This window comes from Barbatula barbatula (assembly GCF_947034865.1).
Source record: "Barbatula barbatula genome assembly, chromosome: 11".
Taxonomy (NCBI): Eukaryota; Metazoa; Chordata; class Actinopteri; order Cypriniformes; family Nemacheilidae; genus Barbatula; species Barbatula barbatula.
In genome coordinates this window covers 15,526,745-15,540,092 of record NC_136774.1, presented here as the reverse complement: position 1 = coordinate 15,540,092, position 13,348 = coordinate 15,526,745, and the positions used below count along the sequence as shown (strand labels likewise).

The 13,348-nt window shown below is 38.4% G+C and overlaps 1 protein-coding gene across 1 annotated transcript; it reads right to left on the bottom strand.

Annotated features, from left to right (window-relative positions):
• Positions 1 to 320: 320 nt before the first annotated feature.
• On the bottom strand, positions 321 to 12,252 carry efhd2 (EF-hand domain family, member D2). Its single transcript, XM_079467174.1, has 4 exons — positions 11,689 to 12,252; positions 3,727 to 3,874; positions 3,411 to 3,545; positions 321 to 3,029 (listed from the first exon to the last, which is right to left on the bottom strand). The coding sequence occupies exons 1-4, from the start codon at positions 11,970 to 11,972 to the stop codon at positions 2,898 to 2,900; spliced, it is 699 nt and encodes a 232-aa protein (XP_079323300.1). The 5' UTR covers positions 11,973 to 12,252; the 3' UTR covers positions 321 to 2,897.
• Between the last annotated feature and the right edge of the window lie 1,096 nt (positions 12,253 to 13,348).

The following is a 13,348-nucleotide window of genomic DNA, read 5'->3' as shown; positions in this document are numbered from 1 at the left end:
GATTTCCTATCCTGTTTGAGCACTGGTTATCAAGATTTGGTGATCCTGAAAATTTCCTATCCGGATCAGATTGATCCAATCCGATGTTGCTTTAAAAAACTGGCTCCAAAAGTAAGATGGATTACGTGATCACGGATCGCAAAAAAAGGATTACTAAATCCAGATCAATTTTATCCGGATTAAACCTTTTGAAAAACCGGGCCCAGGTGATTCGTTGTGTTAGCAGCCCACATTCTTAAACTGAACAGAGCAACACATATTTACATTTATATAATGTAAATATGAATATGTCTAAATTATTTTAAACATTTTATAAATTGTATCATCTTGTAATAGTCTTTTATTTACATTTTAGATACATGAAGGTATAACATACAATCACATAATGACACATCAAAAAGACAAAGGCTTCCAAATTAAAAGTATTTTATTGTCACAAGAATAATTATAGATTTTAGTAAGAAAGTCCTAAATAAATGTGCATAAAGACGCCACATATCAACATGTGTTAACTTAGCATGTATAAGGTGTAATACCATAGCCACTAGTTTAAACTGACATTGAGATTGACAGTGTGGAACCAATATGGTCAAGATGGTTCAAGGTCCTTTCAGCCATTCTCAGATAACTGGAAAGAAGAAACTACTGTACTGTATCTCATCTTTCTGGCCAATAAAATCAAAAATGAGATTTCTGAGTTATCTGCCATGGAATAAGATTGTCTTGGAAATAGAAATGTCTTTCTTTCAGGTAATACTGCACAAGACGTGCGGGAATAATTTAGATATGCAAGTTTAATAATGAATCAAAAAATCTTTGTTTTATTAGCCGACTATAATTCCTAATGCTTGCTTTTAAGTGTGATAACAACAGTTAAAATAGACTCAACACTTTAAATAGGTGATGTTTAGACCTAACTCTAAAAAGCTACGTAATACTCATTACCTTCTTTTTGAGCTGTTAGGATATTTACATTGGAATGATGCAGCTAACACATTATCTAGGACATTTGGCACGACACAACAACGAAAGAGCCAAAATCCCTCAAAAAGGAATGACAGAACAGTTTATGGCTTTCAAAAAAATTAAATTTGCTGTTGTATCCGACTCTCGTTCACCAAACACTAACATGTATAATACTACATATACCCTTTAAAACCCAATATTCTAAATACTTCAGTAAACGGAAAATGCCGACGGCTATACAATAAGAACAGAAGATAGGGAGTCAAATATTCATACATCGATTGTTCCCACAGAACTATTGAACAAACAAGACTATTTACCAGTGACTCAGAACATAGAAACAATTTGTAAGAATATAACACAGCATGAAGCAAAGCATTTGTCAACAATATTGCCTCCAGTATAGAAAGGAATCCTTTCTATATTTGTATTAAAGATTATGTAATATCTAAATTACGCGGAGGCAAAATGAGACAATATCATAGACAACCAATCGTATTGAGAAAATAAAAATGTTTCTTTTCACAAGACCCATTTCCATACAAAACTAAAATTATTTATCATTTCCATCACATGAAAATATAGAATTTTCTTTATACATAGTATCTCAGTTTCCTTTGCCACAGTGTACTGCATGTTAACAGTAATGACATGACCACAGAAGTCCAATGCATTCCTGTGGATCATTGTCAAATGTTCCCTTATTTTTCAGATGTTTGTTGGTGAAATCTGTAATGTTTTTTAAACGTAATACCTACATTTGAATGCAGAATGAATAACATGCACTGGCTTTATGAGCCATGCCGATTTCTTTACATATCAAACAATGCAGTGCTCATTGTGCTTGAGGTGTATGCAAGTCTTGTAATGTTGGTCTTAAGGTTGATCTAGTTCAACAACAGCAGGCCATACTGCATATTCTAACACTTTATAAAGCTTAGAAGCTGTATTTTACTCAGCCATTTGGCATCCGACCTACCCTTAAAGTATGTCATAGTTACTTTAGCACACAAAGACACACATAACACTGTCAAAATAAGCCCAAGAAATAGCCAAGAAAAGAGCCAGCTGTTCGATTTCACACATTACATTAAAACTGAAATAAACTATGACTGGAATTCGTGGTTAATATAGACTCCAGCGGTTGTTTTGATTTATCATCGCATTTTTTCACCTTTGCGTTTTTAAGAGTAAAGAGGACCATTTAGGGAAAAGAACATCACAGTGATCAAGCAAAAAAAGTAGAAACACTCACAACAAACACCACCCCACGTGCACATACACCTCTAAATCCCTCTCTCCATTCGGTCAAAATATAAAACACTATGCTCTAAATATTCCGCTGTGATGTCATTTTAATTTGTAACGGTAATCGACAAGAAATTACTGCTCCCACAGGAAGTGATGTTTCAGACTGATGTGGTTGGATATGGCACACTAAGAGTACAAGCTCAATTCATTAAAAACCTTTTAAAACTCCTGTCTGCTAAAGCCTTGGAATAAAATCACGTTTTAACATTAACGAGAACAAGACACAAGTGAGGTGAAACAAGCCATTCAAGCTAAAACAACACTGACACCGAACACTACAACATTACACATGCGATTGAAACAGACTTGAACAAATTCAATCCAGTGTACTGAGATCAGTGCCTGGCTTCACATTATAAAACAGCCTGTGAGACAGAGAGCAATAGAGAGAGCAGAAGCAACAATAAAATGATTTAACAAAGGACATGTGTGAGATCCAGACATGAACAAAACTACACTACAGTCTCTCTGATCTCAGAAGATGAATCTGCATGGGTCTTTAAGGGGTTCACAGCCTTGCATAGTATCTCTTATTATGGGGCTCTCTAGCGAAGCTTCATTAGACAGAAAGACAGATGAGGATGAGGATGAAGATGTTGAAGCTGTCGAGGTGGGCGTGGTTATTTGAAGGTTGACTTTAGCTCTTTAAAAGCAGCTTGTCGTTGTTTCCGATCCTCCGCCTGACGCTTTTTCTCCTCCTGCTCCTGTCGTATTTCTGTCTCAAAGCGGCTGGATTCATTAATGGCATGCACCTGTACAGAAAGAACAAAATATCAGTTATTTCTCCGTAATGCTATTTTCTATTTTTTAATTTATTTAAATTTGTTATAAACTATATTCTGAACTATATTCTGAACCTCTACTATATACTACATTATAAATGTGTACAGTGCATCCGGAAAGAATTCTCAGCACTTCACTTTTTCCACATTTTGTCATGTTACAGCCTTATTCCAAAATGGATTCAATTCATTATTTTCCTCAAAATTCTACAAACAATACCCCATAATGACAACGTGAAAGTGTGTTTGAAATCTTTGCAAATCTGGTGATAGATAGAAAGCATTGGTATAAAATTAGCAAACAGATGTAAAAAATGTTATTGTTAAAATAAGAGGTATGGAATTTCTTACTTTTGCCTCAAAGAATGATTTTGCTCCCTTCACACCCTCAGTTGACACGTCAATCTCTGACAGACGTGCCAGGACATGAAGACCACTATCCTCTGCCAGCTCTCCTGCAGCCGCTTTTCTGAAGATAAGAAGAAACTACAAGAAAAGGATAGACAAAGATTAAGGAAAATAACTTAATGGTTCTTCATTAGGTTGATAATGAATCAAGACTTATCAACAACTTATTCTACAAGCAGATTGTATTGGCCTCAAAGTCATCTCTTTGGAAAGACCCTAATAAAACCCCAGTAGTCCTTTAACAGGAGCTTGTCTTTACCTCTCTAAAGCTAAGTTTGCCATCCAGGTCCTCGTCCACTTCTTTGATCATGTTCTTCAGCCCCAAATGAGTCTGAGGTGCTCCAAGTTTCTCCATCATCAGCTTCAGCTCCATCAGATCAATAAAGTTATCTTTCTCTGAATCATACCTGCATAAACACAAATACCAAAATCACTGAAATGGATGTAGGCATGTTCTCAATCATCTCCAATGTGATGAAATGTCTCAAATGACCAACAGAGGGCAGCACTCTGAAGGTCAGCACTTCTGCATTATAAACAGTTCTTATGTGTTGCCTGTAATGGATTAAGTTAATATAAATCCCAGATACTTAAGTGCTGGCAGCAACATTTTAAACAAACGCAGCAGACTAAACATCAGTCTGAGAGCTTACATGAATGTTAAAGAATTGCAGCAATTGTGCACATAAACAAGCAATATCTCTCTTTGTCGATCACATACACATACACTTCCTCTGATGTAGCAGAGATGTGGCCTCTTAATGGTTCAAAATAAAAGATATGCACACATGTCAGACTGATTTTATAGGTCCCTCTTCTGCTCTTTCTGAGGCATGAATCTGCAAAAAGTATGATATACTCTAAAACAAGAGAGATGAGGCAGGAAAATGAGGCAGGGTGGCAGCGTTTTAGACAAGCAGTCTGGTCAAATGTAGATCGTGAAAGGGGTTCTTATATCCAGACTCTGAGAGACTGAAGGTAAAAGAGCTCCTTCACTAGGTTATACAAGAGTTTGTTGTGTGTGTGTTAGTCAATGTACATATAAGAGAACTGTGTGTGGTTGTAATTTTGTGCAGCAATGGGCCAGTCACTTCCTTTTTCTGAGCTATTACATACAAGACCACTTCCTCCACACAAGCATGCATAATGCCTAAAGAAGGGTTTATGTCACCATGGTAACCGGGTCATTTTATTCAAAACAAAGGTCATTTGATCACCCGTTATCAGTGTCTCATATCCGTGCGTCTTTTAAACTCTTTTCTAAACAACTAACAACAATCCCACACTTACCAGTTCCAACTAACAGATGTATTTATCAAGCTTACAGAAAAGTAGGAATTCAGTTTGATGTCCTAGCCTCCCACCCCACTAGATTCTGGTGAAGGGTTTATCCCCTCATTAACTCCATTGAGATAATCCCAGAATGCAGTTGATGAATATGGACTGTGTGCCCATCTGCCTCACAGACATGGCCACTGCAATACTGTCTACCGACACAAGACACCCTGCTGATTCCATGTCTCGCACACACACAAAGCTCCATCTCTTCTCATTAACCCTGGACCACAGACTGCTTGACATCTTCTCATCACGACTTCAAAGCCTAAAAGGGTGTGTTAATGTTCTTGAGCAAAAAAAAATTACCCCTAATTAACCCTTCTATGACACCTGACACAACTTGACCGATGCCATTTGATCACAGCGCATCTCGGGAACCCCTGTTGAGAAGCATGTTAGCTACATTGAGGGATGTGTTTCTCTGTAGCTCACACTGATATCAAGGGCTTTGTTTTGGATTACAGTACTGCAGTGGCTAATCACTCTAATGTGATTTGGAGGCAAAAAAACTAGAGTTGATGGTTTAACTATGAAAGATCTTCAAAAGAAAATAAATGTGCGACCAGAAATCACAGTGGTTTTAATAACCAGAACAAACTCTATAATTTATGTCTGCATATAGTTGTAGTGCATATAGTGGTGTTAAACAAACAAAAGGTCAAGCATGCTCAATGTGACTAAAGGTCAGTCTGGTTTCATTATGTTGTCGAACATAAAGTGGAAATCACACATTTTTACTTGGTTCCTCATGCGTTATGACTGACTTGTAAAACTGAATTTACTAGGGCTGGGCAAAACAAATCTATTAATTGTACCTGTTCTGTTTCAATATATCCAAGTGTGTTAAATATAGGAGGTTTGTGGCTCTTCATTTCCTCTTCTTTTTAATTCGCCATTGTAATGTGATATTTACTGATGGTTTTTAGAAATATCTATAGGATTTGTTTCTGATCTATTATCATTGACTCGAATCGAATTGAGAGCTTGTGAATCGGAATCTAATTGGAACATCAGAATCGATACACAGCCCTAGAATTGACCACTCTTAACATTCTATTCTATCATCACTCAAATGGTGGCGCTGTTCCACCAGCTTTTCATTGCTCACTAACGTGGTGTAAAGGGCCACTCACCTAATAACGATAACTATAAAGTTATTCATTCGTATCAATTATAATGATGAAGATAAAGAAAACAATATCGTTGGGATCACTTTCAGAAGCTGATGAACGATAAAACAATGTCAAACAGTTTTTGGTGGATAATGTTTGACTATTGATGATCGCAACCGGGTTTTATGTCTGAATTAACGTTTACTCTTTGTCCGTCTTACCTGGACCGAAAATGCTAGTTTTATCATTAGTCTATCTAAAAACATCTCAGACCATCAACATTTTTTAAGACAATAAAAAAGACCAGAAACATTTCAGCATTGTTGCATCAATCTGGGTTATTTCATTAGTATTCTTAAATAAGCCAAATAAGCCTCTAAGTCAAAAATCTCACCCAGGCAATTGAGGAAGCAGAGGCAATAAGCCCTTCCTTATAACCCGACAGAGATTATACTGTTAAAGACTGAATTTAAAAAGCTAAGATGATTCATACTTCCTTCTGCCCGAGCAAAGACGTCTGACTCATCTGATCGCAATGCTGATAGCTGCTGAATTTGCTTGCTGTTGTTGGAAAGAAATAAGAAATAAGTTCTAAGAAGGAATGCATGGCAGTTTCCTTTCAGGTGAAGTTTTTCTATCTAGTATGCATCTAGGTTGGTTTGTCCATCTGTGATGTGCCCATTTAAAGTCTTCCTGTTATGACACAGATGTCAGATGTGCTGAACGAATCCTGCCTAGGACGCCAAATAAATCTTGAGTATTGGTGTATGTTAAAAAAGTAAGCGAGACAGAAACTGAGAGTGAGAGAATGTGAAACAGGAAATGGACAAATAGTCCAGTGAGTGGTTAAATCGGTTTCCTCAGCACTGACCCCTGAACAAACTCACTTGCTGTGTCCACTTGGGAGCTTCACGTAATTCCTTTACAAAATTAATTTATAAAACCCAACAACGGTCATTTGTCTGAATGAGGCACTACAGTTTTCCTAGACCTGGCATTACTTAAACACAATCTTCTTGAATTAAGCTGGCCAATAGACGGTGTAATTACCCGCATTCATGACGGCGATGGGCCAATCACAGCTTTAATCAACATTTATCATAACCAATGAGGCTGGTATTTTTTGTTTATACATTTCTTCATATATGCATTCTTAAAGTCCGGGTAAAGAGAATTCTGAGAATTGTTTCTAAACACATTATAGATGTTAGAAAGATGTACCAAAGTAGGGAACCATACAATGGTAGTCAAAAGTGCCTCAGAACCGTTTGCTGTCCTATATTCTTCAAAATGTCTTCTTTTGTGTTCAACAGAATAAAATGATTAAGTAAATGTTCCTACTATGGGAATCAACGTGGGCCAAAATCTCTTTGGTTATTAGCATTCTTCCAAAAATCTTTCTCTGGGTTCCTCAGAACAAATATTTTTTTACAGATTTGGAACAACTCGAAGATGAGTTAATGATAACAGAATTTACAGAAGTATGCCTTTAAAGAAACATAAACTGAATAAGTGAAGAAAAAGGGCATACCATTGTACCTTAAACAAGCCATTGGAATTATTTGGATTGGGCATTGTAGATTTTAAAAGCAATCATTTGTCACAATGCGAGGCATTTAACAAGATTTAGGATTAAACAATGGCTTGAACTGATTGAAATGCAGCTTGCTGATAGTGGGCTGCACCCGGAAACCAATTTCTCGTCTCTCTTGTTTCCTACCCGTTTCTCTCCCTGCCAATCTCCTTAATCCCAGGTTTCCAAGCAACAGCTGACTGGGGAAGTCATGGGAAAAGCCCCGTCTCACACAAACAAAACAATGAAAACACACGTGATCAACCAGGAACGCACACACACAAAGTGCACATGTGTCCAGTGCTCTGTTTGTGTATGATGTCATCATTCCCGCTCAATGTTATTTTTAAAATAACAGTAAAAAAGAAATCAAAGCTAAAGTTTCATTAAAAGATCATTAAAGACTTAAAGCACTGACCTGTCCTATAAAATGAGGGACAAAACGTGAAAAGACAAATCTTCTGTCTACGCAGAACAAAGCATTTGCATCTTTGTAAAATGTGAACAAGAGAGATAATGAAAATAAGAAAAAACTAAATGTGTTTAGCTAGTTCTTTCCAGAATTGTCTGCAGTTACACCAACATTACTGCATTGTCCACCACTGCAGCTGATAGCTGGCAGAACTAACAGTGACCTGCCGGGATTATGGACCAGGTGACTAACCATCACCGCTTAAGCAGAATCCCTTACAGATCAGCCATAGAATCCTACAGTTCATTTTAGTGAGCGGAGAACGCAACGCCTAACTAAAAAACGTAACAGAGCGAACAGGAGGTGTGGCCTGGCAGAGAGGAGACGCTGGTAAAAACTTCCTTGTGCCGAGGTTACGTATGGCCTCTCTGGAATCTTAACAGCAAAGTACATCGCACTGCCTAAATGAGTCATTATGAGCATGTGACGACTGTGTGTGACTACTGTGTAGGTGCTTGCTTAGTAAACCAAACACCAAAAAGTTTGACGCCTCTTTTAGACTTTTATAGCTTAGGATGTTATGGAGTTCTTGGTTGTTCTTTTAACGAATTCAGCTCTAAATGTTTCCCATACAAATTTAGTACTTAATATATACAGTAGCTATATCACAAGAAGAAGAGCACAGGCTTATCTTCAGTTGACTTCATTACTGGATGCAGTGAAGTGGGCCTTTTAAAGCACTAAAAGGACTAAAGCCGCTCGCTCATATGTACGCACAGCATGGGGGCGGCTCGCACACGGCCAATAAGTTTATCTTGCTTTTAACATCATCATACCCGAGCATTAACAACGTATTGGGGGTTAAAAGGGGTTTGGGTTAAAACTGTTGGATAGATCCGGGATCATCTGACCTGGATCGTAAGTAATAGTTGAGTTGGACATCATATTCATAAAAACATAATCCAAATATTGAAATTTATTGCATGGACATTGATGCCATATAAAGGCAGAGAAGGGAGTAACAAGTTACAAAAATATTTGGGTGACGCGTTACTGTATTTATCTGGTGTAAATGTGTTTCTTGGTAAAGCAGGAATACATGGAATCCTAAAAAACATGTTCTGACAGGAATGAATTCTACACATGAATAACCCACTATCTATCTGTTTATAACCGAAGGCTAAGGCGTGGTTATTTTCTATCTTTCTGGGGTTTATGGGTAGCCTGAAGGTTATTGACCTACAGTACCAATGCAAAAGTTTCAGGTTCAAGCCCAAATAAAGATGTCCAATGGATCGATATCAAATCCAGCCACCTCATCATTGTGCCACTGAACAAAGCCCTCGGGTAGTGTATTCCTTGAATTAAAGGGATAGTTCACAAAATAAAATAATATTTATTCACCTTCATGCCATTTAAAACGTATAAGTCTCTTTTACACTGTGGAGCACAAAAAGAAGATATTTTGAGAAATATGTGGTTTTGTGTCCATACAATAAAAGTTACTGAGGGCCATTGTTGATTGGCTACTAACGTTCTTCAAAATATCTTCTTTTGTGTCCTGCAGACGAAATTAAGTCATACAGGTTTTGAATGAACTATCCCTTTAATGTAATGTACTGTACTTTGCTGTGGAGAGTGTCTGCTAACAACTATACAATTGCATGAATGAATGCAATTAATTACTTTCAATTACCACAGAAATGTAAAATACCTGGGCTAGGTCCTTTTGTTTGACAAAAATAGAAACAATGCAAATCACAACTGGACAATCAAAGACAACCAGGTTTCACATAATGAATATAAATCAAGCAATATGAATTTCAACACTGAACCAGAACCAGTAGTTTTGTTGTTTGAGTGACCTGAGGGTTGAGCAAAGCCTGCCTTCCTCTTATCAGTTGGACTCTGGCTAGCCTATGGCTATTACGCACTTCTGTTTCTCTGCCTCCCTCGCTGCACAAGAGCACAAAAGGTAGCAGTGCAATATTTACTACTGAAGTCAATGTGAATGTTTGTATTTCTCATGACATCCAACTAGGAGATGCACTGAAAATATCAGCTTTGGTTTGAGGGATCACAGTTATGAGATAAACATCCCTTAAGTTATTATGATTGCACAACTTCCTTATCTATATTCAAAGCTTCAGGCAATTGCACGGAACAACCATTATCAAGCAGGAAAGTAAAAAAACAACTGAAACACAATCCTTTGTTTTAGAGCTAAACGTGGAAGCGAAACAGCAAAGTGGCTTCCACATTTAAAACAAAAATGTAAGGGATTTGAGCACGACAAACTGGCTAATAATTAACTACTTAAGTGACCAAAGCACCACAATAAAGAGCTTTGCTTTCTCTGCAATAAAAAAAATGTATGTGCATCTTACACGGTTTCATCTATATCCCTTTAAAAGAAAAAGCAGAGGGCTACGGCATCAAAGGGCCACTAGACTGAAACTGACCCCCACACACACCTAAAATAAACTCCACTCAAGCCTACAATAGACAGACAGGTAAAGGTGGCACTACAGAACAATTGTTTACTTACAATATGTAAGCATAACAAAGAGAGGTGTCATCTGAAGACTTTGTTACACCCATGAGAATATACAGGCCTAACAAAACAATTGAGATAAACTGGTATCACAACTGTTATGCTACCAACTGAGATTAAACCAGCCGTTCACAGCTAAAGGCTAAATTAACCAACTGTTCTTCTCAGCAAGATAACACAGACTAGGTTCACTGTGTCTCCACTTAAATGAATTTCCTTTTTTAAAATGCCTGTGAATCTCGCACACATAATTAAAAAAAAACTTTTTGAAACGCGTAACTAATGTATCCAGATCAAAACTAATGTATCCAGATCAAAGCATTAAGACGACAAAATGGCCCTTCACACAGATTTGGATAGGCTGTTTTGGTTCATTATCAACAATGCTAGCTTTGTTTGGTCGATCGCAGAAATGGAGAGAGGAACCCGTCACTTCCTTGGTACGCAAGTTTCTATACCAGCCCACTTTCCCACACTAGTCTTATTTGAAACCGACCCGGTCGTTGCACTGGCCCGTCCGCTCCACCGCAGGGAGCACAAGGGACACATTCCTGCAGCTGCTCTCGCGAATTGCTCCCTGCAACCCGGTTCCCAGCATTCGGCTGCAACTCAAAGTAGTTGTGCGTGAAGTTAGCCCGAAATAAAAGGTGCTGCCAAGCCTGCGTGCATTAAACAGGACTAACAAAAGAACTGAAGATGGATTTGGATGCAAGTCAAATGAAATGAACGTGGAATAAATGCTAGGTACTCTACATCTATGTAGGCTGCCAAGGTGGCATCAGAACTGTGTCGTACTGGCCAGTCTAGACAAGCTCATGCCACTCATTTAGAAACACAATGCACATAGAACCTTGACCGTGACTTTAGGGACTTTCACAACCCACAGTTCAAAGTACTGTGTGTGTGTGTGTGTGTGTGTGTGTGTTTAAAGATACAGAGTTGGGTGGGGCTGTGGCCCATTCTTAGATGTGTAAAAGAGAGGTTTTAGTCAAGTTATTTAGTGCACAACAAACAGTGTCACTTCTGCATTATAGATTATATAGTTTACGGTGTTGGTGTGGGTGCGTGAAGGAGAGAGGAAGAGTGAGAGAGTGAGAGAGAGAGAGAGAGACATTAACTTAAATGCCCCTTCAAATGAATGTGAACACATCAGTGTGTAACATTAGATGTTAAAATGACCCCTCGCATCTTCTCTCACATTTGTTGTCACATCACCAATGTTATCTACTCACTGCTTGAACATCTTCTCCATGTCTTTGATCTGTTTCCTCGAGAACTCCTTGAACTCGGTGAAAGGGTTGAACACCTTCATGCTGGGCTGATGATGTTCACCGACGCCCTCGTTCAACTCCCCGCGCCGCTGCAGCTTCGCCCCCAGCTCCGAGTCCGCGCTGGCCGTGGACGATTTGTCGTGCGCTCCGTTCTGATGGTCCCCGTCCAGGGCCACCGGCTCCTCCGCGCCCTCCTCGATCTGCAGCCGACGGGTCAGCTTCGATGACAGCTCGTCCGTTGCCATTTTCTTACCACAAAATTCGAACTACTATCTACGAGGATATAAATGTGGGAAAAACACGCAGAATGCTGCAAAGCGCGCAGTCCATATAATGTTTAGTGCGTCAAATCCAGATTCAGGCGAGCGTGTGGTTAAATAGGTTTTAAAATGCAGACCATCAGATCATCAACTCCGTGAAGTGATACACGTCTGACCAGCGATTCAAACGGACTGCGCTCGTGCGTGTGATGACGCCTCCGCGAACGCTGACGGTCAAATAAGCTCGTGCGTAGGTAAGAAACACGCCGCTAACCAAGCCACGCCTTTTTTAAGGAGACACGAGCAGTAAAATCGCACTCTAAAATTAACAAAATTATCTCGAGAAAAAAAATATGTTCTTTATGGTTGTTATTATATGGGTGTTTAGAAGAATGTCATCTTATTTGTCTAAATTCATATAAATGTAAGATAAACCATATTTCGGTGGATATTTTATCAAAATGTTAAATTGTGAAGCAATACTGTTATCTGACAAAAATATTTGTTTAAATTAATATGAAAAGGATTTATAAATTGTGGGAATTATGTGAGCTTTAAAGTCCCCATGAATTCACAATCACGAAATCAATTAGCCTCTTCAGTTCTGCGAAGTGCATGGAAAATAGGTTTATTCAGCCAATCAGGAATATCCATAAACTAGCGTGCACCAATACATTTATAAAATTTGCATGGTAGCATATAAGCAAACATGAGCGTTAAAACAGATCATCCATTTTAATCACATCATTCATGTATTTTAGCTTCGCATCAAATTCATGTCTCTAGGTACCTGCAAAACCCACAGACAACTTTACAGATATCAGCTAAATGTCAACATCCATAGTGCAGCCTACAGTAAACTCCTCATTCCTCAGCCTTTGCATGTTTATTTATATTTGGAGTATTTTAATGATCCTTTCAGCTCCTAATGAGTAGCACTAAAAATGGGAAAAGGGGGATTTGAGAAATATATTTGTCTGTTACTGTTGTTAGCATGTGTCATAGACCTATCAGTAAAAGATCAGCTGAGAAAACCTGATTCATGAAACAGGAAGCTAGACTCACACAGACACACACTCTCTATCAGAGACATCCCCCAGTCATAAAGGAGGGGCTGCACTCACTACCTGTGTTCTTTCCTTATATGGAAAAAGAAAAGTAGGATTCCACCACTGAGAGAATGGAGTGTTTAATTCATCACACCTCTCTCAGCATGTGATCTAGTTTAAGGCAATACCTCTTCCCACAAAAAAAGGTTGCCTTTGTGTGGTGGACAGTGAAAACAAACAGAGACTCCTGTAACACAAATGTCTGTATTCATGGTTCTTTATAACAGATATGCTTTTTTTCAAAGATTCATA

Excerpts from the sequence above, each read along its gene's own strand:
- efhd2 (XM_079467174.1), bottom strand. The coding sequence starts at position 11,972 with ATGGCAACGGACGAGCTGTCATCGAAGCTGACCCGTCGGCTGCAGATC. Across the intron at positions 3,875-11,688 it reads ATGGAGAAGATGTTCAAGCA|GTATGATTCAGAGAAAGATA; the intron begins GTGAGTAGATAA and ends GTGTTTATGCAG. Across the intron at positions 3,546-3,726 it reads GCAAACTTAGCTTTAGAGAG|TTTCTTCTTATCTTCAGAAA; the intron begins GTAAAGACAAGC and ends CTTTTCTTGTAG.